The 26,066-nt window shown below is 35.7% G+C and overlaps 1 protein-coding gene across 1 annotated transcript; it reads left to right on the forward strand.

The window, feature by feature from the left end:
• Positions 1 to 41: 41 nt before the first annotated feature.
• LOC132553183 (engulfment and cell motility protein 1-like) lies at positions 42 to 20,922 on the forward strand. Its single transcript, XM_060217413.1, has 21 exons — positions 42 to 310; positions 1,162 to 1,202; positions 1,770 to 1,845; positions 2,907 to 2,957; positions 3,228 to 3,397; positions 3,843 to 3,942; positions 4,389 to 4,474; positions 4,901 to 4,978; positions 5,429 to 5,501; positions 5,847 to 5,897; positions 7,857 to 7,979; positions 8,401 to 8,511; positions 9,089 to 9,196; positions 9,566 to 9,674; positions 10,569 to 10,705; positions 11,142 to 11,311; positions 13,958 to 14,073; positions 14,252 to 14,353; positions 15,566 to 15,642; positions 19,359 to 19,499; positions 20,444 to 20,922. The coding sequence occupies exons 1-21, from the start codon at positions 188 to 190 to the stop codon at positions 20,597 to 20,599; spliced, it is 2,199 nt and encodes a 732-aa protein (XP_060073396.1). The 5' UTR covers positions 42 to 187; the 3' UTR covers positions 20,600 to 20,922.
• The last annotated feature ends 5,144 nt before the right edge of the window (positions 20,923 to 26,066 follow it).

A 26,066-nucleotide genomic window follows, 5' to 3' on the forward strand; every position in this document is an offset into this window, starting at 1 on the left:
AGATGGACTTATTCAATTAACACTGGTTACACATTCACTCAGATATATCTATTTAAACATTAACAGAACTTCTCAATAATCAGGTTATTCAGTTCCGGCATCTCGATTATCGAATTATTAACTTTCATGTAAACCCTGCTGAAGTTGGGTTCGGGAGGTCTCTACACATCTATATTTTATAACCAAGATGGATACTCCGAAAATTCTACCCATCAATTCACGTATATCTGCCAAGAACCAACAGGAAAACATAAAGAAAGTAGCAGTGACACGATCGGGAGAACAGGCCCTGTTTCTGGAGCTTGATCAAGTGGGTAGTCTAGTTTTCTGACGATTTGTTGCTTATATATTTTTTTAACGTGCTTCATAGCAATATCACATATATAAAATCACAAAACTCTGCCATTTTATTTACAAGTGCTTTCAATGTCAAATCTATCCAAAGGGATCTGATCATGATTAATCAACTGCCATTCTTTTCTAATCTTTGAGCAGTCGATATAGAAATATAACAGAGAAGTCCGAATCACTCGGACTAATGTCTGTTCTGCCTCATGACCTGATCAGAATTAATTAATCTTGTTAACTGGCGTTATTAATACCACGAGAGAAAGCTATGAAATATATATATAATGGTATTCTAGATAGCAAAACTGCAAATGTTTTGAGGATAATATTTGATATTTTCAACAGATATCGACCAGTTAGAAAAAATAAGTGTACACAAGACTTTACTTCAGTAAAATGGTCGTCTTGCCAAGTTCCAATTCTTGCCATTGCGTAGGGAAATGGTTATTTTCACATATTTTGACAATATTTTTTTCAGAAATTTTTTAAATTAAAGCATTGTTATGAAAAATCTGCACACGCTAATATTGTGATCTTATGGAGTTCAAGAAAGTCCATGTATTTGAGGACTAACGAAAATTAATACTTCATTTGTGAAAAATAGGTTGGCATCCATTATTTAAAGCAAGCTTAAATTGCCAACAGTTAAATGTTACATCATTGAAGGATTGTAAATCTTTATTGTCTTGCTATAATAACTAATTTACATTGGTTTTAATTGGGTAAAAATTTCTACCAATTCATTTGCATTGGAACAGATTACAGAACCTGAAATTCATATTAATACTGTTGTATATTATTTCAAAATTTCAGAATAGACCACTTGCTGCAATTATACAAGACATTTCAGAAAGGTAAAGTCAAATTTAAATTATATATCTCAAGTTCTTTTGAAATCAAAATAAAGATTTAAGAGGGGAGAGAGTCTCTGAGTCAATGCCATAGTTAAGACCTTGAGTTCAGTATCCTCATAAAATTTTGTCCTCATGCAAGTGGGTTCTCAATCGTTAACACTGTTAGACAAGCAAAGTATATCTTTATCATACAATGCTTACTATACAAAAATAAAACACTTGAATAATATATGCTTATCATATTGCAGGCGAATGAACAAATCTACCATATAGAAGATATTTATTAAAGAAATTTTCCCATGATTGTAATATTGTTACAGTTTCTGCATTCAGTAACTGGATAAGCTTTCCTTAACAGTATACATTTTCACTTGAAGTTAACACATGTTACTAGTAGATTTTGGGAAGTGCGTTTGCTAATTTTGATATACATTTACATTGTATGTCACTGAAGTGCTTTCATGAATTCAAAGTAATTTTTCATTGTATCTTCCAATACATGGAAGTAATTAGGCAAATATTTATTGGAATGTCGATTTTATTTAAAGTGTTTGATTTTTTTCTCAGATGGAATTTGGCAAATCCTGATGACTATGCCCTGCAGTTTTCAGAACCAAACAGACATACGTATATCACAGAAAGGGTATGACTCTAATTTTCATTCTAAGTTGAAGAATATCATGCTACCTGACATACTGGTAGATGCTAATAATTTTTCTTATTGCTTTGAATTTTGTATGTATATAAATGCAGTGTGTGTTCTGAGTAAACATCCAAACTTATGGTTGCCATTCCTCATTTCAATAATAATAAATTTTATTTATTTTACATTAATTGTGAAACAAGTTTTTCCGACTTATATTAATCCCTCTTGTTGGCCCAGATAGAAGTGCCCAAGGGGCCTTACTGTGGTAGGAAACAGAGTACCAGGGAAAAAACCCATATGGTCGGGAAGGTGACCCCATACCTTTTCATATCCATTCTGGGAATCAAACCCCGGACAGCTAGGTGAAAGGCGAGTGTGTTACCACTGTGCCACCCGACCACCTATTTCAAGTGTATCTTCTTTTGAGCAAATTTGTGAAACTATATATTATAAAGACCTAAGTTATTTTACAGGTTTTGTAGTGTAGAGCTCTTACATGTCCCATTAAGTCCTTATTTTAGTGAAAGATATTGGTCGATGGGATAACTGCATGTTTATAGTACTTATAAATGTCTACAAACTTACATACATATTGTGCTGATGGAATGATGAGGTAAATTGAATTCGAACATACTATTCTGTCATGTTGCTGATATGTGTCTGACACCACATGTGATCTCTGTTACGTTGACTCCCATGTAGGGACTTGGGAATAATACTTAGCCATGCCCCAATAGCATCACTAAAACCCTTGGATATTGGAGGGCGAGTTATTTCCTGGAGGGGGAGAATGTAGCCCTGGTAAATACTAATGCAATATACTGCTTGGCTTGAGTGTCAGACTTGTAAGACAGGGTTCCCGGGTGCGATTCCCAGCAGAGGCATTGAAATAAATAATGACCTCTGTTTACACATGTAAAATCCATCACTTCCTCTTTGTCTTTGTACATAATTTTTGGTTAAATTTTTAGCCAAAGACACTGCCAAGATTTCATGTGATCTTAAAAGGGTCTTGTAGTTATGAAGTCACAAAATAAATGGTCTTTATTTATTTTCAGAATCGATCGGAAATTTCCAATGGCAATGTGCTCCAGCTTACCTCCTCACCGGTATGTACCATCTGTGAGCTGTAAATTAATGTTTCAAACCAACTTAAGCCTGAATTAGAAGAGAGAAGATTTAGAAGAGAATTAAAAACAAATAATTCCGATAAACCATATTCAATTAAAGGACTTTGGATTTGCAGAAATCTCAGAACAAACAAAATCACCATGATATAGTTCTTGTTGTCTTCATGGTTGATACAAATGAAAAAAATGTTTTCCCTTGTAAGAGATATAATTATAACGTATTGTCGTTGATTACAACAACTTATCCAGGCAAAGACAGCCTCTGGTATTTATACCAAGCTCAAGGAAGGAAAACCCGAGGAGCGACTCGAATCCCTCAAAACATTGGCAAGTTTGTCATCAGACAGCACATTTGCAATGGAGTTCATTAACAAAGATGGCCACCAGCTCATCACCAAGTTTGTAGTGGACGGGAAACAGTGAGTCTTTTTGGGTCTTGTAACTTAAGAAAATGATATGTCATTTCATTGAACTTATTCAATTTCTCTAGCACAAGAAGTGTGCAGTGAAAAAGCAAACTAGCTCAAATATAGCTTGTGTACTGTTTTGTCAAAGTTCTGCATCTGTCTGATTTCAATACTTTGGTATATTTCTATAAATGATTTGTTCTTGAGAACCAAGAGAGGAGAACTTTGAAGTTTGTTCAAACTAATGACCTTGGCCTTCTTTTATGGTGATGGCAAATCATACTTTATTGGAGTTAATCAGAAGATCCCTATCATGATAGATTTGTGACCCCTTTCTTTGATCAATCATCTTCAGAATGGTGATGTATGGTATCAGATTTTTTTGTTATTTTTGCCAGTAGTTTTGATGTTACCAGATATACATACAATGACACACTTATGATGTTGATGTTGACAGCCATGGCGAGCCCTTGTCCTACATCCTGAAGGGATTTGTGGCACTGATGGATCACGGTGTTGTGTCTTGGGACATTCTCCAGGTCGACTTTACAAAAAGGGTATGTCAGTCCCTTCTTCCAGCATGTCACCTACTGTAGCAGGGTTTATGGAACTGTGGCTTGTTGTTATAATCAGTAGCATTGTAATAAAACAAAGATTTTAATTCAAAATAAGAATTGACACAATTTGAAAGACTTTATACTATAAACTACTCGTCATACCTTCTCCTTTGTTTTGTTTTTTTTTAAATCAAATTTCATAAATTAGGATATATTATCTTCTTGCATATAAAAAATTCTCATTATGAAATATTAACCAGTGTAGAAATTATCATCTTTCAAAGATGAAATAAAAATGGTAGTAAACATTCTGTTTTATATACGGTTTCACAGTTTTTAAAAGATGAATCTTAGTTCTTACTTGTGAACTTTCACGATTTTAGGTCATTATCCCTATGTCATGATAGATGAGGTTTTCCATTTGTTTCGTATTGCTATGTATGTAGGTGACAGAATGTGTGCTGAGTTCAAAGTCAGGAAACAGCTGTATACAGGCAGGTCTGGAAATCCTGGAGTGCATAGTATTACACAGGTATTGATATAGTTTTTTGTGGATTATTATCAATTCATTGCAGGAAAATTTATCAGGGCTGTACTGATGCAGTTTCAAGGCTCTCTATCTGCCAGATTTGGGGCCGATATTCAGCCCCATTCCCAATACAAAATAGTATCTTTTTTCCCAATTCAGACCCCAAGTTTTCCCAATTCTAAGGAAAACGCTGCTATTTTTCCCAATTCTAAGGGCCCTGGGCCCCGGGCCCCAGTCCCAAAATTGGATGCGAAAGCCCTGAGTTTATGCTCTGTAATTCAGACTCTGCGTTTATTAATCTTGAAATGTAAGAGAAGTTCAGTCATGTCAAAAATTGATGATTAGAAATAAATCGTCATCATTTCTATGGATGGTTTTTACTTTCTATGTTGCACTGATATTAAGTGAGATTTTTTTTATGTCTTACAGTAGCGCTGCTAATAAGAGGGATATTGTGGAACATTACATCATAGGTCAACATGAAAAGGTACACAGTCACCTACAAACGTAAGTTAGACTGACCTGTTGTTTTGTCATTTTGTTTTTATTAACTTTTATAGGGGTTTCAGATGTCATTAGGTTCTTCCTATGATCTTTTGGTTCAATTTTGTATGATTGTTGCTGCTGTGCAAAAATAAATTGATAATTGTATTCATTTTGCTAAATGGAAAATGAATATTTTTAAGATTACAAAATTAGGTGAATCATTTTCCGGTCATTTGATTTCTGGTTATGACTATTTGATCACATGTGTTGTTCATATTGATAAATGGGCGTTGTCTTTTCAAATCACAAAATTTCGATTTTGATGTCTTTCAATTGACTTTGGTGATGAAGAAACATGACAGGAAAAGTTTCTTTCTCTGTTTATATAGTAAAATTGAATAAAAATCTGAAAATTTACATATTTGTTCTTCAGGAAAGAAGAAATAATTTGATTTCATGTATTTCCTTTAGGCCTGAGCTGCAGAAAAACTCCATGGCTCTGCTGAATGCTTTGTTTTCAAAGGCCAACCCCGCAAAGAAAAAGGTACCAGGTTTGATTATGGTTATGTGCTCAAATGCTGTTTCAATGTCAAGTGTTAATTACAAATGCTCTTATCAGTACTAAAATAAATAGCAGCTTCCTCCAGATAATTTGAATTTAAAATTTACAACAGTCTGTAAGTGCCATAAATACTAACGATAAGGATGGATCAGCCATGAAATAATTTATATGTTTTTAAAAGCTAGAAATTCTGAATGATGTCACTATATGATGAACTACTGAGTCTAAATTTCTTGCTTAATCTTTAATTATTTTTTGCAATTTCTGATATTTGGGAAAGAGAAAAAAAATGGTATTTTAATGGCGTTCTGGATTTTGTGTTTTTAGGAAATCTCAAAAATGGTGCAGTCAAAGAGATTCAGGAATATAATTTCTACGGTAAGTTAATTAGTTTGAAATATCTATCTATAAAGAAAATGTATCCCTACCTTAGCACTCTTTATTAATTCAAGCATAAAGCTTTTTAAAGTTCACTAGAATTTGTTTTTTATTGATGAATTAATCATCCAAACAAACAAGTAACTAGTTGTCTGAGGAGGGAAGTTTGTATTAGACTGATTAGTGGTGTTATGATAGTCAGAGAACCAAATTATAATTAGTGACTGAATTAGTAGGATAAACAGATAAATAGTGACTGGATTAGTGGGACAAACAGATAAATAGTGACTGGATTAGTGGGACAAACAGATTGATGGTGACTGGATTAGTGGGACAAACAGATTGATGGTGACTGGATTAGTGGGACAAACAGATAAATGGTGACTGGATTAGTGGAACAAACAGATAAATAGTGACTGGATTAGTAGGATAAACAGATAAATAGTGACTGGATTAGTGGAACAAACAGATAAATAGTGACTGGATTAGTGGGACAAACAGATTGATGGTGACTGGATTAGTGGGACAAACAGATTGATGGTGACTGGATTAGTGGGACAAACAGATAAATGGTGACTGGATTAGTGGAACAAACAGATAAATAGTGACTGGATTAGTGGAACAAACAGATTGATGGTGACTGGAAAAGTGGGACAAACAGATTGATGGTGACTGGATTAGTGGGACAAACAGATTGATGGTGACTGGATTAGTGGGACAAACAGATAAATGGTTACTGGATTAGTGGAACAAACAGATAAATAGTGACTGGATTAGTGGCACATAACAGATTAGTTGTGACTGGAGTAGTGGGACAAACATATCAGTGGTGCCTGAATTAGTGGGACAAACCATGTAATTCTCAGAAGTAAAGATACTCCATAATTGTCACATGGGTAGTTGTATATATGTGTATGTAACATATTGTATCAGTGACCAACATAGACGATAGGAAGGGATATTGTATCAGTGACCGTGACCAACATGGATGATAGGAAGGGATATTGTATCAGTGACCGTGACCAACATGGATGATAGGAAGGGATATTGTATCAGTGACCAACATAGACGATAGGAACGGATATTGTATCAGTGACCGTGACCAACATGGATGATAGGAAGGGATATTGTATCAGTGACCGTGACCAACATGGATGGTAGGAAGGGATATTGTATCAGTGACCAACATGGATGATAGGAAGGGATATTGTATCAGTGACCGTGACCAACATGGATGGTAGGAACGGATATTGTATCAGTGACCAACATAGACGATAGGAAGGGATATTGTATCAGTGACCGTGACCAACATGGATGGTAGGAAGGGATATTGTATCAGTGACCAACATGGATGATAGGAAGGGATATTGTATCAGTGACCAACATGGATGATAGGAAGGGATATTGTATCAGTGACCGTGACCAACATGGATGGTAGGAAGGGATATTGTATCAGTGACCAACATGGATGGTAGGAAGGGATATTGTATCCGTGACCAACATGGATGATAGGAAGGGATATTGTATCAGTGACCAACATAGACGATAGGAAGGGATATTGTATCAGTGACCAACATGGATGATAGGAAGGGATATTGTATCAGTGACCAACATGGATGATAGGAAGGGATATTGTATCTGTGACCAACATGGATGGTAGGAAGGGATATTGTATCTGTGACCAACATGGATGATAGGAAAGAGGTATCTCAGATGCCACACTGATATTATGAAGTCATCTTCATTGCATGTATCACAAATTCATGATATATCAGAAATAAAAATTTATGTAAATGAGTTATATACTTGATGAATTAGGACATTTATGAAGTGAAGTGAACATGAAGTCTTGTATTGATCTGAGCATAGAAATATAGTCAGAAAGATAATGTTGTGTTTGTGAAATTTTAATGTTGAATTTTAAAGATATTTGAATGTATGGTTTATTTTGAATTTTAGTATGTGATTGGGACTGGGCGTGTCCCAGGCAGTGACATGGCCCATCACCTGTACGTACTACAGACTTTGACTCTGAGTATGTTTGAGGATCGTATGAATACTCCTGCTGACCCACAGGACCCGGTATGTAATTATAACCAGCATATGCTCAGATGTATAATCTTCATCACACTATACTCAGATCTGTAATCTTCATCACACTATACTCAGATCTGTACTTATAACCACACTATACTCAGATCTGTAATCTTCATCACGCTATACTCAGATCTTTACTCCAGATAACACTTTAATTAGATCTGTACTAAAGAGTAACAATATGGCTGTTAGGATATAGAAAATATATAGGATTGAATATTTTCAATGTTACCTTTGTGAGAGAGGAGAGGACAGGATAGTTATGAACACTGCATACTTGTTTTAGAATTGTTATTTATGACATTTCCCTGGTACTCTTTACAAGAAAATTACATAAATAATAATGGGCCATATCTACTGTATCTAATAATCAAACTGTTAGTAAATTGTATTGTTTTTTTTGCAGGTGGTAATGAAGAATATTGAGACACTTCGACCAACAGCTATAGCCATAGACAGTGACTCCAACCAGCCAGGGACACGCAAGTCAAACCTGTATCGAAAGTTGGGCTTTGAGGTAATATAAAACATAACCCCAGAAGTTGGCAGTGTATGTTTTACCTGTAGAAAAATTAATCTCTTGTTTAGATAATGAAGTGAATAGATACTATATGAGATACTGTTGCAAAATCAGATTGTAGAACATTGTCAAAGTTTGATCAGTTTTCAGGTTGTGCAATAATGTCACACCAGAGTAAATGTAATTGAAAACAGTATGATTATAAATGCAATTAATGAAACCCCTGTAAGGTACAATTTGTTAAACACCAATAAATAATTTAAATTTATATATTGGAAACCATTACCTGAATCAGGATGCTGTATCACACCAGAACCTTAAAAAATCGCCCATCAACAAGGTACTAAATTGACAGTCTGTTTGCCTGTCCTACTCTAAGTTTCATAAATCTTTTCTTTCTAGTTAGTGTTTAGTTGGTAATATCTGGCACTTTGGTGAATACAGCTGTAATGATTGAACACATTAAATGTTTGATGCTCATCTGTGGATTTCTAGTTTATGAAGTCAATACTGTCTTTCATTCAGTGACATATCATTGTCTGTGACTTTTTTTTTATATGATATGTGTTTTCAGGATCTCACAACACCTGCCCAGGACTTTTCCAAAAACACACCTCCAGGGATTTTAGCTCTGGACAATGTTGCCTATTTTGCTGAAAAACACCAAGAAAATTATGTGAAGGTCATTAGATTTATAATCAATAAGAATATCGTAAAGTAAAACTTACAAAATTTTACAGTTTTACAGAAATTTAATTATTTCAGTGCATTTCTTATAAAAGTTTTGATGTTGTATGTTTAACAATGAATTAAAATATCAGTGTCAGGGCTCTCAATCTGCTAGATTTGGGGACGATATTGGGCCCCATTCCCAATGCAAAATAGTATCTTTTTTCCCAATTTAGACCCAAAGTTTTCCCAATTCTAAGGAAAACACCATTATTTTTCCAGATTCTAAGGGCCCCGTCCCAAAATGGGGTATGAGAACCCTGAGTGTTATTTCAAACACATTTAGCTGTACTCTAAAAGTTAATGATTACGGCTGTTACAGGTAGTGCTTGAAAACTCAAGTCGTTCTGACGAACATGACTGTCCGTTTATAAAAGCTAGCATTATGCTGACGAGAATTCTGTGTGAAATCCTGAAGATAGGAGAACCACGTAAGTTTAATGTTTATATACAATTCTTAATTGTAAGCGCAGACAATTTGTGATTTTATGAAATCCATATAGTGTTACAAATTTCTGTTTGCATCCTGTCATGTCCCGTCCTGTCATATTCCATCATGTGACCTTCTTAATCATTGTCGTATCTTGAGAACCTCTTAACAGATTTGGTTCAGGTTTTCTCCAATCATATCATAACATCAGGTTTCACATCACATTTTACTTGCTGAGAGGAAAGGCTTTCATGACCTATAGACTTGTAATAGTTTCAATAAATCAGGATATTTCCTGGAATAATTCTGTACCATTTCTGACATCAGTTATGTCTTTGAGTTTCTTGGTTTTAGAGGTTGTGGTTGATCCTGTTTTTTTTTTTTTCGTGCTAGACTTTTGAATGTTTGTATCTTGTATGACAGAATTTGAGCACATTGACAAAAACTAAATGTGGATTTTTGCAATAGACTTATAATCTTGATTAAATATTACAAGCTAAGTAAGAATTGATATATGGTACTAACTGGTACAAATTTGTTGTTATCAACGCTTCAGTACCATTGTCACTATTTTGAGAAAGTAAAACAAGGATAGGTATAGGTTAAGATAGCTTCCCATGACAGTAAGTAGTTCTCAGGAAGGTGAGAAATGTTCCAGTCATGTGTTATGTTGGGTCTAGTATATTGTCCAGCGAGGTAGCCAGTGAGAAATGTACCAGTCCAGTTATGTTGGGTCCAGTATATTGTCCAGCGAGGTAGCCATTGAAGTAGTCACAAGCTACTACAAGAACACCCCTCCACAGATTGACCCAAGCTGTTGAGAGGACAACAACCCAGAAAACAAACAAACATACAAACAAGGCTATTGTCCCCTATTCTATTTGTATATACACAGCAAGCGAGGAAGGAGAAAAATACCATCCCATGTTTTTTGGTCATGAGGAGCCATTCCAGGAGTTCTTCTGTATTTGTATCCAGCTGCTTAATAAGACTTGGCGTGAGATGAGGGCATCCACTGAGGACTTTCAGAAGGTCAGTCAGAATACAGTCATCGAGTTATTTCAGGGACAGTTAGACATATTATGTGTTGACAAACGTGCTGTATTTCTACAACTTGGGGCCTTGGAGGTTGAGTGGTTAAGGTGACTGGCCATCTTTGTTACGAGCCCTTCACCTCTGGGTCACAGATTTGAGGCCTATGTGAGATAGTTGCCAAGAACTGGCGGCAGATCATTGGTTTTTCTCGGGGAACTTGGGCTTTTACCATCCAAACCTGGCATGTCCTTAAATTACTCTGGTTGCTGGACGTTAAGTAATGATAAACCAATTTCTACCTTTACAGAACTGAATCATGCTCTTCATACTGTAGATCAAAGCTATAATAGACACAGCATTGGATGTTGCATTAGATATCATCAGCATCATTTGGACGGAAAAATTCAACCAGATTTTGTTATATTATGTGTAGGTGTTAGGAGTGGTGAAGGAACAGATTGGACGTGCCCTTGACATGCAGCCCACCTCATTGGAGACATTCAGGTCTCGTCTCAATCAACTCACATATGACGAGATCATTAACTTGTGGGAGAGAGAACGTCTATCAAAAGAAGAATGGGAATCCCAAGCCAAACCAATAATGTAAGTACCAAGTCAGGCAGATATTGTTAGTACCAAGTCAGGCAGACATTGTCAGTACCAAGTCAGGCAGATATTGTCAGTACCAAGTCAGGCAGATATTGTAAGCAAGTCAGGCAGATATTGTTAGTACCAAGTCAGGCAGATATTGTCAGTACCAAGTCAGGCAGATATTGTTAGTACCAAGTCAGGCAGATATTGTCAGTACCAAGTCAGGCAGATATTGTTAGTACCAAGTCAGGCAGATATTGTTAGTACCAAGTCAGGCAGACATTGTCAGTACCAAGTCAGGCAGATATTGTAAGTACCAAGTCAGGCAGATATTGTTAGTACCAAGTCAGGCAGATATTGTCAGTACCAAGTCAGGCAGATATTGTCAGTACCAAGTCAGGCAGATATTGTCAGTACCAAGTCAGGCAGATATTGTCAGTACCAAGTCAGGCAGATATTGTAAGTACCAAGTCAGGCAGATATTGTCAGTACCAAGTCAGGCAGATATTGTCAGTACCAAGTCAGGCAGATATTGTCAGTACCAAGTCAGGCAGATATTGATATTTAGTACCAAGTCAGGCAGATATTGTCAGTACCAAGTCAGGCAGATATTGTCAGTACCAAGTCAGGCAGATATTGTCAGTACCAAGTCAGGCAGATATTGTCAGTACCAAGTCAGTCAGATATTGTCAGTACCAAGTCAGGCAGATATTGTCAGTACCAAGTCAGGCAGATATTGTCAGTACCAAGTCAGGCAGATATTGTCAGTACCAAGTCAGTCAGATATTGTCAGTACCAAGTCAGGCAGATATTGTCAGTACCAAGTCAGGCAGATATTGTCAGTACCAAGTCAGGCAGATATTGTCAGTACCAAGTCAGGCAGATATTGTCAGTACCAAGTCAGGCAGATATTGTCAGTACCAAGTCAGGCAGATATTGTCAGTACCAAGTCAGGCAGATATTGTCAGTACCAAGTCAGGCAGATATTGTCAGTACCAAGTCAGGCAGATATTGTCAGTACCAAGTCAGGCAGATATTGTTAGTACCAAGTCAGGCAGATATTGTTAGTACCAAGTCAGGCAGATATTGTCAGTACCAAGTCAGGCAGATATTGTTAGTACCAAGTCAGGCAGATATTGTCAGTACCAAGTCAGGCAGATATTGTTAGTATCAAGTCAGGCAGATATTGTCAGTACCAAGTCAGGCAGATATTGTCAGTACCAAGTCAGGCAGATATTGTCAGTACCAAGTCAGGCAGATATTGTCAGTACCAAGTCAGGCAGATATTGTCAGTACCAAGTCAGTCAGATATTGTCAGTATCAAGTCAGGCAGATATTGTTAGTACCAAGTCAAGCAGATATTGTCAGTACCAAGTCAGGCAGATATTGTCAGTACCAAGTCAGGCAGATATTGTCAGTACCAAGTCAGGCAGATATTGTCAGTACCAAGTCAGATAGATATTGTCAGTACCAAGTCAGGCAGATATTGTCAGTATCAAGTCAGGCAGATATTGTCAGTACCAAGTCAGGCAGATATTGTTAGTATTAAGTCAGGCAGATATTCTTAGTACCAAGGCAGGCAGATATTGTTAGTACCAAGTCAGGCAGATATTGTTAGTACCAAGTCAGGCAGATATTGTTAGTACCAAGTCAGGCAGATATTGTTAGTACCAAGTCAGGCAGATATTGTTAGTACCAAGTCAGTCAGATATTGTTAGTACCAAGTCAGTCAGATATTGTTAGTATCAAGTCAGGCAGATATTGTTAGTATCAAATCAATATTGTTAGTATCAAGTCAGGCAGATATTGTTAGTACCAAGTCAGGCAGATATTGTTAGTACCAAGTCAGGCAGATATTGTTAGTATCAAATCAATATTGTTAGTATCAAGTCAGGCAGATATTGTTAGTACCAAGTCAGGCAGATATTGTTAGTATCAAGTCAGGCAGATATTGTAACCACAGGCCTATGGTCAAATACTGTAAGTCCAATTACCAAGATTTTCAAAGTGTTAGTCTTAAGCTAGACGAAACCTAGTCTAAAGCTGTAAGTTCTTGCCTGGACTTTGAGTCTAAAATTTCAGAATCATTTAGGTAAGCAGGCCTTGAGTCTAATACTGTTAGTCAAGCATAAAGTCAAATTATATACATCCCAGGTCTGATCTAACACAGTTTATCAATCCAATCTATTTTGACTCCCATTCTGTGGGCAGGGCACATAGTGCTATCCTCGTCGATCATTCTGTCATACTTTCATTTCTGTTCATTTCCTCAGAAACAATTATAACTGTAATTTGATATATAATATTACTGTATAGTAAAAATGTAATATCATTGTATAGTAATGATATACAAGTTCTGATTTGGTAAAGGTTAATTTTTTTTTTTTTCAAATGTTATGACTGTTAAACTTAAAAAAGAATTTTCACAAAAGTATAAAAATTTTACAGACAGAACTCCATTTTAGAAAACCAATAACATGTAAAGGCTCCGAACTTCTCCTGATTTGTCGGTAGGGTCATTCATGTCCTTCTGACACTTTCAGTTATCATTAGGCTAAGTTGCAGCTTTTCAAAGTTACATATTTAAATCATTGACTGTGAATAATTAAACACAAAATTTCATGTATTGCATCGTATTATCGTGTTGTGTTCCAACAGTGAACTACGTCAGGAATTAACTCCATGCATACTGGATCTGATAAAACAACAACGCCTAAACTACCTGATTGAGGGTACCAGATTCCACAAGTACAACATGAAGGGTAAAAATAAAGGTGAGTAGCTGTTCAAGGGGAGAGAACTCAATGTAGTCCACCAAAATGTTGTCTACTGGATGAATTAACACAAAATTTTATCATGCTGGTTATAACCATTGAAATCTTCTGTTTTTAACAACTCACTTGTCATTGATATGAAAAAATAATTACTAGCCGAGCTTTTGATTATTTACAGATAAGATGTGGTGTTGGCGTCTGTCTCCCAATCATAAATGTTTCCACTATGCTGATTGTAATGAGGGAGAGATTCCCACCCTTGACCACATGCCAAACAAACGTAAGTCTTTTTAACTAATTATTGTAATTATACTGATCTTTAAGTCAAGATGAAACATCATGTGTTGAAGATATAGATATGTCCCAGAATTCAGGAAATAATGGTTTTAAAGGATTTATTTTTTCAATGTTTAAGTATTTAATTGACAGTTGTTGAAGTTAGCTGTTTTACAGCATGTTGTGAAATGCTATTGAGAGATCCTATTTACCTAAAGCACTGTAAAGTCTTCAGTCTTCAGACAGGGATCAGTCTAGGGTGATTTTGCTACCGGTGTTGGGTGGTTCCCCTTATCAGCTAACATTCTCCTCCTATAGAATATTCCCCATGAATCTTGCAATACGTTACCCTGTTTAACATCAATTTCCATTTTCTCTTCTTATTTCCTCTATTTCAACAGATATTACGCTTTGATTTTTTTTATTGTTTTGAGTACAATTTGAGGGATTTTGTATATCTTCTTTTATCAAAAAAATTATTCAAATGTTGTGTGAACAGTCAATCACAAAGTACTGAAAAAATTGTTTTCAGCCCAGGAGACTTCCTTCTTTTCGCCCATTTGGAACGTGTGGTATTACCATCTTATCACATAAGGGGGTACCTTCTCCTGTATCCTAGATTAAACCCTGCAACATGTTCTAGGCTTTTCTTACCTCCAATAAGGCTTATAAATTTGTCACTTAAAACAATTTTATTGTTGGCATTTGAAGTTTTTGTGTCTTAATAGATACATAACAGTTGTAAGATATATCTTCATTCCATTTGTTAGGACTGCAATATTTCAGTCAGTAGAATACAGATTTAGAGATTCAGGGTGTGTGGTTTGATGCCTGCATGGAGGGCTAGTTTTTCTCAGGAGGCTGCGATCATAGAACATTGTTTGATGTTGTGGTTGTGCCCATATATATTACCATGGGTAGCATGTGATGGGTGACTTTTGATGATGTTTTGTGAGGTAGCGACTGGTTAATATACGGACGTCATTCATCTGATTGACAATGACTGGGCATTTAAGTCAACATACAATTTCCATGTTCATTAGCGCTGAATTACTATACTGTAGCGTACAAATCCGAGTTAAATATTTAAAATCACAATACATATGGTGTCTAACTGAAATTTTTTTCTTAGATGAAAATAATATTTAAAAAAAAATGATGTAGATTTATTAGAAATGTTCTGTTCTCTAATTATGAAAATTATGTGATCATGTAGTGCCTGTGAGTGAAATCAAAAGCATCATTAAGGGAAAAGAGTGCCCCCACGTCAGAGAGAAGACTCGGTCACGGCCGGTGAGTATAAGGAACCGATTTTAAGTGAAATGTCTATTAATGCTTGCTGATAAGAAATATAGAAGCCACTAACATGCCAGTTAAGTACAATGTCAGTAGTATTTTGATAGATACAGCAACATTAACTAGAAAATGCTTCAATTGTTCTGTGTAATACAATAGCATATGTTTGCATGTACATTTTCAGTATCTAAAACGGTAATTACAAAAAACAACAGGTAAACAAGCAAGGAATGTAGGATTAAGGTGGTTAGATAGTGAAGTGGTAATGCACCTGCCTTTTACCTAACTGTCCGAGGTTTGATTACCAAAAGGGATGTGAAAATGTAGAGGGTGACCTGTCCGACCATATGGGTTTTCCATGTGTACTGTGGTTCCTCCTATTATAGCAGTAATACCTCTTGCACGCTTACATCCGGGTCAGCAAGTGTGATGAGTATAAGTTACTACAAGTTGTTTGGCAATTGTTGTAAAATAAATAAAGTGTATACTTATAAGAATATTTTTGAGGGCAGTTTTGTTGAATTTAACTGCATTTGTAAACACTGAAGTTTTATGTAATTATCTGTTGATCATAAGGTGTAGCATTACTAGCACTGGAAATAACCAAATATAACACTGTAAATAAAATTCCGAACAAGTCAATAAAATGCAATTAAAAAAAGGACACATGAAGAAAAGAGCAAAAAAAATATATATTAAAGATGGCCGACTGATTTCATGGAATACTCTCTAAGAATTATTGGGCTCCTTTAACGGACAGGACATTCAGAGTAGAAAAAAAGATGAGAATGTTCCTGAAAAGTTAGAGTACATACCCTGTCAAGAAAGAGTAAAACCTTAATAATGTCACCAGGTTGTGCTCTTTTATCCCAATACATAAGACTTATTCAAAGGAGAAATGTTAATTTTTTAATGTTTTATTAGTGTGATGATGAAAGCTATATAAATGTATTATGTTGCTTCACAGTATGTTTCATAGTGTGTTGGTCTGAATATGTAAACATATTTATTAGTTTGTTTAGGAAAGTGAATTTAATGAAATAATTTCACAAATACCTGATACCCAAAAAGCAGAAAATTTATTTTGTGTATATTGTTTGATAGAAATATGCCTTGCCTGAATGTTTATCCTTCACCCACCCTCCCACACACCACCCATCCCCACACAACCATTTTAGCCAATGATTTGACATAGCAGGTGTTCCAAAACCATTGGAGGATTCTGATATGTCAAAAGTAAGATATTATTTAAGTTGAAAATTGATAAATAAGTTTAGACAATATACAATCGTACCATTTTCGAGGGAGAAAAAAAAGAATAGGATGCCATTAGGTTACCATGGTGACCAAAGATGGCCTCTTGGAGGAATCTTCCTTTAAACAACTTTTTATAAATTATTGTGGATTGGGGAGTGGAGGGGGTGGGGGTAATTAGTCGGCCATCTTGGCAACAGTTCTAGATTGTTCTTATTAACAGTGTACATAAACCTCTAATATTACATACATTTTGGCTTCATATAATATGTATGCTTTCAGCAATCAAAAGTACAGGTAAGTCAGTGTCACATCTTTTGACATGGGACAACATTCTGAAATCTTCCTCTTATAGTAGTCACCTACATACCGGGCATGGCCACGTTAATGAAACTTGTCCCATGTCAAGTTGTGCTAAGTTATGATAACAATATGATTAACAACCATATACTACCACGTACTCAAATGTTAATTTATTATTAAGAATAGAAAAAAAAAATTTTCTTGAAAATATTTTGTATAACCAGGGCTCTCGATCTGTCAGATTTGGGGCCGAATTCCCCATGCAAAATAGTATCTTTTTTTCCCAATTTAGACCCTAAGTTTTCAAAATTCTAAGGAAAACACCATTATTTTTCCCAATTCTAAGGGCCCCGAGCCCCAGTCCCAAAATTGGGTGTGAGAGCCCTGATAAGTCACTTGCATTAAATGTGTGATGTTGATTGTGGTGCATTATACACCTGTATGTTATTTAACAATGAGAATGTTTGATTTCAATGGTATGATATATAATAATCTTTCAGAAGTGGTCACAACTTATTTCTACTTACCTGTTGGTTAATATTTTTAAAAATCTGTATAAAAATTATAGCATGATGTGGGTTGTTAACCTCGCAAAAATTTATGTGGTATAATTATGAATATTAATTCTTGTTTGATTGCTTGATATCTAAATACATTGTATCAAGTAATGTGTGGTATATCTTGGATTGAAATCAAAAATCATTTATGTACATTTATATAGCATGTATATCCACATATAAGAACTATTTGTGTTAGAAATTAATTTTGATCAAGAAAGATGTAGGGATGTGTGTCATTTTATGAATGTCCTGTTGAAACTTCATGCTCTTGGGCTAACATAAGACGTTATGCTGGTTCTTTAAGTTTCCGCCATTTTATGGGAAAGCATACATAATGCTACCCATTTATGTGTCATCCTGCCCCGCTATCTCTTGATTAAGTTTAATCATTCTTGCAATTTTATTTCTTGACAGTCTCCTCAATGATTGTACTAAAAACACACAAGAGAATAACATTTTTTTACATATTTAGAATTAGATTGAGTAGAGCCAAATCATGAATTAAACTGCATCATACAGCTGTCTTGCCCTTGAATTCATCTTACAGCTGTGTGGTCCTAGGATGCATCATACAGCTGTCTTGCCCTTGAATTCATCTTACAGCTGTGTGGTCCTAGGATGCATCATACAGCTGTTTGGTCCTAGGATGCATCATACAGCTGTTTGGTCCTAGGATGCATCATACAGCTGTTTGGTCCTAGGATGCATCATACAGCTGTTTGGTCCTAGGATGCATCATACAGCTGTTTGGTCCTAGGATGCATCATACAGCTGTCTTGCCCTTGAATTCATCTTACAGCTGTGTGGTCCTAGGATGCATCATACAGCTGTTTGGACCTAGGATGCATCATACAGCTGTTTGGTCCTAGGATGCATCATACAGCTGTTTGGTCCTAGGATGCATCATACAGCTGTTTGGTCCTAGGATGCATCATACAGCTGTTTGGTCCTAGGATGCATCATACAGCTGTGTGGTCCTAGGATGCATCATACAGCTGTTTGGTCCTAGGATGCATCATACAGCTGTGTGGTCCTAGGATGCATCATACAGCTGTTTGGTCCTAGAATGCATCATACAGCTGTTTGGTCCTAGAATGCATCATACTGCTGTTTGGTCATAGAGTGCATCATACAGCTGTGTGGTCCTAGAATGCATCATACAGCTGTTTGGTCCTAGAATGCATCATACAGCTGTTTGGTCCTAGGATGCATCATACAGCTGTGTGGTCCTAGAATGCATCATACAGCTGTTTGGTCCTAGGATGCATCATACAGCTGTTTGGTCCTAGGATGCATCATACAGCTGTGTGGTCCTAGAATGCATCATACAGCTGTTTTGTCCTAGGTGCATCATATGTACATACAGCTGTGTGATTATCATCATACAGGTGTGTGGTCTAGAATACATCAACATTTGTATAATGATTATCCAAGGTTTGTCTTAAAATTTGAAGTCCGCGATTTCTTGTACTCTCAGTGTTTTCAGTTTTGTCATATTCTAAGTTTCTTTTAGAGCATACTCAAAAGAAACAAATAAAAACCTATTTCCAGATTATCAAACATTGGTAGTATTTACCGTGTTCCTTTCCATTACAGACAATTGCTACCCATCTGGCTTTTGCTATCCAGCCTTCCTCTACCACCACTGATTCCCCAGAGTCCTTCTGTTTTGTGGCCAAAGATGATTGTGAGTTTGACATGTGGATGGACGGCCTGAACATTTTACAGGCTGCTGAGGTAAATTTCTACACCCTTCTCCCTGAACATTTTACAGGCTGCTGAGGTAAATTTCTACACCCTTCTCCCTGAACATTTTACAGGCTGCTGAGGTAAATTTCTACACCCTTCTCCCTGAACATTTTACAGGCTGCTGAGGTAAATTTCTACACCCTTCTCCCTGAACATTTTACAGGCTGCTGAGGTAAATTTCTACACCCTTCTCCCTGAACATTTTACAGGCTGCTGAGGTAAATTTCTACACCCTTCTCCCAGTGGCCAGGAAATACTATATAGTATTAAATAAAATATAACCCTCCTTTCACTCTTTTGTGTACTCCCCCCTCGTCCACACCTTGATCTGAAAAAAATTGTCAACAGTTTTTATAAAGCAACACTCTCCCCTCTCCTCTACATCCTCCTCATCCCTTTGCCCTAAAAATTGTCAACAGTTTTTATACAGCAACCCTCTCCCCTCTCCTCTACATCCTCCTCATCCCTTTGGCCTAAAAATTGTCAACAGTTTTTATACAGCAACCCTCTCCCCTCTCTTCTAGATCCTCCTCATCCCTTCTTCACAATTTTAATATAGCACCCTTCTTAACCCCCTCTCTACTCCCTCCTTCTGCCCATTAGTCTGAACATTTTACAAACAGAAAAACAGTCAAATTACTATATTATCAATAAAGCAAACCCCCTCCCTGCCCTCTAGTCCCTACTAGCCCCATACCTCCAGCCTAAAAATACTTTACAGTTTTGATATATTGCCCCTCTCACTCTCCCCTCTACTCCCTCTTCGCCAATTAACTGATATGTCTACATAAACTACTAGACAAAGGTCAAAATGAGAGATCTTTTAAAGGACTTTTGAAAATTCATAGTAAGTAGATATGAGACTTAAATTCATAACTTAAAGAATGAAAGGATTGCAAGTCCATACGTCTTTATTTTACATTTATATTTAGATGAAGAGCCAGCAGAAGATGAAAGATTTAGAATTACTTCTAAATATGGAGATTAAGATTCGGATGCTGGATGCAGAAGGAATAACTATACCAACGGAACCACCAGCTATTCCCCCCGAACCTGATAACTACGACTTCGCACACCCTAATCTATGATTGTACATCAGTTATAGTCAATATTATGATATGGATGTAGTGGATCATTAGAGGGCAATTAATACTGGATGGACCTGTTACCAGAACAGCGTATCTCACAAACAGCAGGGTGATCTGATTCCAAATGTGTTTCTGCTGACTAAAAGTATTACAAGCGTTTATGTTTCCAGATGTAAAGTACTAGATAGTAGTACAGAATTATTGCTAGCACTGGGTCATTTTAGCAATCTTGTCAAGATTATATGTTTTTAAAAACAATCCACAGACAGGCTGTACTGTCAATCCACAACCTTTTTGTATGTCAGACTCTGATCCATAGATTTAGCAGCATTAGTGAGAATGTTTTCTCTAAATACTGCCATTTCTATATAACTGAACATAAATTGAACGTGGGTTTCTTCATTAGAAATTTTTTGACACTGGAAAACAAGACCAGTTTGAAAGTTCATTTACCCAAGAAAAACCACCTGGTTTGCTTTATATATTTTTGATATTAAAACATTACTACTACCAAATAAACAGTTGGGGCCCTATCTGGACATATTTTTATTTCATATTCTTCATCATAATTCATTTTAAAGATTATTTTACTGTACTGATTATAAATGATTATACCAGTCCTTGTAATATTAGAAAAATATCTCCACATTTTTTGTAAAATTTTGGTCAGAGGATCCTAATGTTTGAAGTTTGACAAAAGAGCTGGTCTCATGAATTGTCAGAGTAGATTTATCACTTGGCAAGCACTTCACATGTTTTATATAATATTTCATCAATTTCGCAGGGGATAGAAGGATCTTAACTTAAACGGGAAGATTCATGTAGTTAGTAAACATGAGGCTAAATGATCGGCAACTTAAGAATCTTACCCCAAGAATTGAGAATCCTTTTAAACAGCATCCTGTTGGTAATTTAAAGTAACCGTGTAAATGTTGACGTTGCTTCTGTGTTTTGCATTAGTGGCGTGACATCTTTGTTGTTGCTGTGATGTCATACTATTGTTATGGGTAGGGAATCCCGCCATCTGTACAAAGATTTCTCACAAGTAAAGAGTGAGGACACCTATCTAGTGTAGGGGGAAAAGACAGCTAATTTGTGCCTTTTCATAGAAAAGCCACAACTGAAAAGTAGGATCATGTTCTCAGTCATAGTGTTGAATATATTGATAAAATCACAACAGGATAGATTTATCAACATACACATTGTGCAAATGGCAGCACTTTTTTCACACCTTAAGGGACTTTGAACATAAATTCTTTTAATATTTGTATGATTCCTGTCTTTAATTGAGATTCTATCAAACATAATGTTAAATACATAAATTGCTCACAAACAAGAAGACTTTGACTCAATATGACTTGAGATTACTTTATATGACTGGATATGAATTGCTATGACTTGATATGATTTGATAAAACTTGATATGACTTGTTAAAACTTGATAGACTTGTTAAAACTTGATATGACTTGATAAAACTTGATATGACTTGATAAAAATAACTTGATAAAACTTATATGATTTGATAAAACTTGATATGACTTGATAAAACTTGATATGACTTGATAAAACTTGATATGACTTGATAAAACTTGATATGACCTGATCTGACTTGATATGACTTGATAAAACTTGATATGACTTGTTAAAACTTGATATGACTTGATAAAACTTGATATGACTTGATAAAACTTGATATGATTTGATAAAACTTGATATGACTTGATAAAACTTGATATGACTTGATAAAACTTGATATGACTTGATAAAACTTGATATGACTTGATAAAACTTGATATGACTTGTTAAACTTGATATGATTTGATAAAACTTGATATGACTTCATAAAACTTGATATGACTTGATATGATTTGATAAAACTTGATATGACTTGTTAAACTTGATATGACTTTATATAACTTGATATTACTTGATAAAACTTGATATGATTTGTTAAACTTGATATGACTTGATAAAACTTGATATGACTTGTTAAACTTGATATGACTTTATATAACTTGATATGACTTGATATGTATTGTTGCAGTTCTAACCATTCATCACACATTGCGTGGATGTTTATCATCTATATGTGATGTATCACTAATTGTAATCACCCAGTTGATCTGGTGTTGTGGCTGGAAGTTACATCAAATAAATTTGATAATAACACAAATTTTTATACAACTAATTGGACGTGACAAAAGATGGAGTCTAACCAAGACTTTTCAGCATTTTCATAACTGCTGCAAAATTGTGATTATGTTAGGTAAAACGTCTTGCTAATTCATTTACGTTAGTAAATTTTCTTCGCCAAGACCTGTCAGGATCTTAAGCATTGATATTTGATTGGTCAGTAATCTGAAAACCTTGTTTACCAAAGTAAGGTAGCTTCCACCTTGACAACTTCCATTTTTGTTTATTAATAAGAAGTAATTAGTGCTTGTATTGCTGTTATAGATATATTTTGTTAATAACTTTCAAAATGTTTGGTATGTACCAGTAGTACTGCATCAAATCTTTTACAGATTTGGGCCACATAGTCTATGTGTGTGATGAAATTAACCTGAATTAATGTTAAATGTGCAGTTTAATATACATACCTGGTTTGACTTTAAAAGGACTCAAATGAGAAAAGTAGCTCATTTCTTTCAGCATAATAATATAGTTTGAAAGACGTTTTAAAAGATGTCATAAATATTATGGTCTTTGTCAATTAAAATGTGCATGATGTATGAAAAAAAAGTTTCATGTGTCTGAGGGACCAGCGTTTTATTCCAGGAACTGTTTATATGTAAATGACTGTTTACGTGATTAATGTTTATATATCCAGAATATCATTTTGTTATTTATTCATTTTATTTGTATCTTCCTCAACACTAGTCGAGACAAACCAAGAACAAAATGAATATGTACAAAAAAAAGTCAGATTTGAAATCATACTCTGCTGTAAATTTAAAGTGGTGCTGCGATATTAATATGTTGATTCATCATTAAGATAATTAATACTGAGGGTATCCTTGTGTAGACACTGGATACTGTATCAGGATAATTAATACTGTGGGTATCCTTGTGTAGACACTGGATACTGTATCAGGATAATTAATACTGTGGGTATCCGTGTGTAGACACTGGATACTGTATCAGGATAATTAATACTGTGGGTATCCGTGTGTAGACACTGGATACTGTATCAGGATAATTAATACTGTGGGTATCCTTGTATAGACACTGGATACTGTATCAGGATAATTAATACTGTGGGTATCCTTGTATAGACACTGGATACTGTATCAGGATAATTAATACTGTGGGTATCCTTGTGTAGACACTGGATACTGTATCAGGATAATTAATACTGTGGGTGTCCTTGTGTAGACACTGGATACTGTATCAGGATAATTACTACTGTGGGTATCCGTGTGTAGACACTGGATACTGTATCAGGATAATTAATACCGTGGGTATCCTTGTGTAGACACTGGATACTGTATCAGGATAATTAATACTGAGGGTATCCGTGTGTAGACACTGGATACTGTATCAGGATAATTAATACTGTGGGTATCCATGTACTAAACACTGGATACTGTATCAGGATAATTACTTCTGTGGGTATCCTTGTGTAGACACTGGATACTGTATCAGGATAATTAATAATGAGGGTATCCTTGTGTAGACACTGGATACTGTATCAGGATAATTAATACTGAGGGTATCCTTGTGTAGACACTGGATACTGTATCAGGATAATTAATACTGAGGGTATCCTTGTGTAGACACTAGATACTGTATCAGGATAATTAATACTGTGGGTATCCTTGTGTAGACACTGGATACTGTATCAGGATAATTAATACTATGTGTATCCATGTACTAAACACTGGATACTGTATCAGGATATTTAATACTGTGGGTATCCTTGTGTAGACACTGGATACTGTATCAGGATAATTAATACTGTGGGTATCCATGTACTAAACACTGGATACTGTATCAGGATAATTACTTCTGTGGGTATCCTTGTGTAGACACTGGATACTGTATCAGGATAATTAATAATGAGGGTATCCTTGTGTAGACACTGGATACTGTATCAGGATAATTAATACTGAGGGTATCCTTGTGTAGACACTGGATACTGTATCAGGATAATTAATACTGAGGGTATCCTTGTGTAGACACTGGATACTGTATCAGGATAATTAATACTATGTGTATCCTTGTGCAGACACTGGGTACTGTATAGAGATAATTAATACTGTGGGTATCCTTGTGTAGACACTGGATACTGTATCAGGATAATTAATACTGTGGGTATCCGTGTGTAGACACTGGATACTGTATCAGGATAATTAATACCGTGGGTATCCTTGTGTAGACACTAGATACTGTATCAGGATAATTAATACTGAGGGTATCCTTGTGTAGACACTGGATACTGTATCAGGATAATTAATACTATGTGTATCCATGTACTAAACACTGGATACTGTATCAGGATATTTAATACTGTGGGTATCCTTGTGTAGACACTGGATACTGTATCAGGATAATTAATACTGTGGGTATCCATGTACTAAACACTGGATACTGTATCAGGATAATTACTTCTGTGGGTATCCTTGTGTAGACACTGGATACTGTATCAGGATAATTAATAATGAGGGTATCCTTGTGTAGACACTGAATACTGTATCAGGATAATTAATACTGAGGGTATCCTTGTGTAGACACTGGATACTGTATCAGGATAATTAATACTGAGGGTATCCTTGTGTAGACACTAGATACTGTATCAGGATAATTAATACTGAGGGTATCCTTGTGTAGACACTGGATACTGTATCAGGATAATTAATACTATGTGTATCCTTGTGCAGACACTGGGTACTGTATAGAGATAATTAATACTGTGGGTATCCTTGTGTAGACACTGGATACTGTATCAGGATAATTAATACTGTGGGTATCCATGTACTAAACACTGGATACTGTATCAGGATAATTAATACTGTGGGTATCCATGTACTAAACACTGGATACTGTATCCGGATAATTACTACTGTGGGTATCCTTGTGTAGACACTGGATACTGTATCAGGATAATTAATACTGAGGGTATCCTTGTGTAGACACTGGATACTGTATCAGGATAATTAATACTGTGGGTATCCATGTACTAAACACTGGATACTGTATCAGGATAATTAATACTGTGGGTATCCTTGTGTAGACACTGGATACTGTATCAGGAAATTTAATACTGTGGGTATCCTTGTGTAGACACTGGATACTGTATCAGGATATTTAATACTGTGGGTATCCTTGTGTAGACACTGGATACTGTATCAGGATAATTAATACTGTGGGTATCCTTGTGTAGACACTGGATACTGTATCAGGATAATTAATACTGAGGGTATCCTTGTGTAGACACTGGATACTGTATCAGGATAATTAATACTG

Source organism: Ylistrum balloti, unplaced genomic scaffold (assembly GCF_031769215.1).
Source record: "Ylistrum balloti isolate Yb309-2 unplaced genomic scaffold, AGI_CSIRO_Ybal_v1 Utg369636, whole genome shotgun sequence".
NCBI classification, from domain to species: Eukaryota; Metazoa; Mollusca; class Bivalvia; order Pectinida; family Pectinidae; genus Ylistrum; species Ylistrum balloti.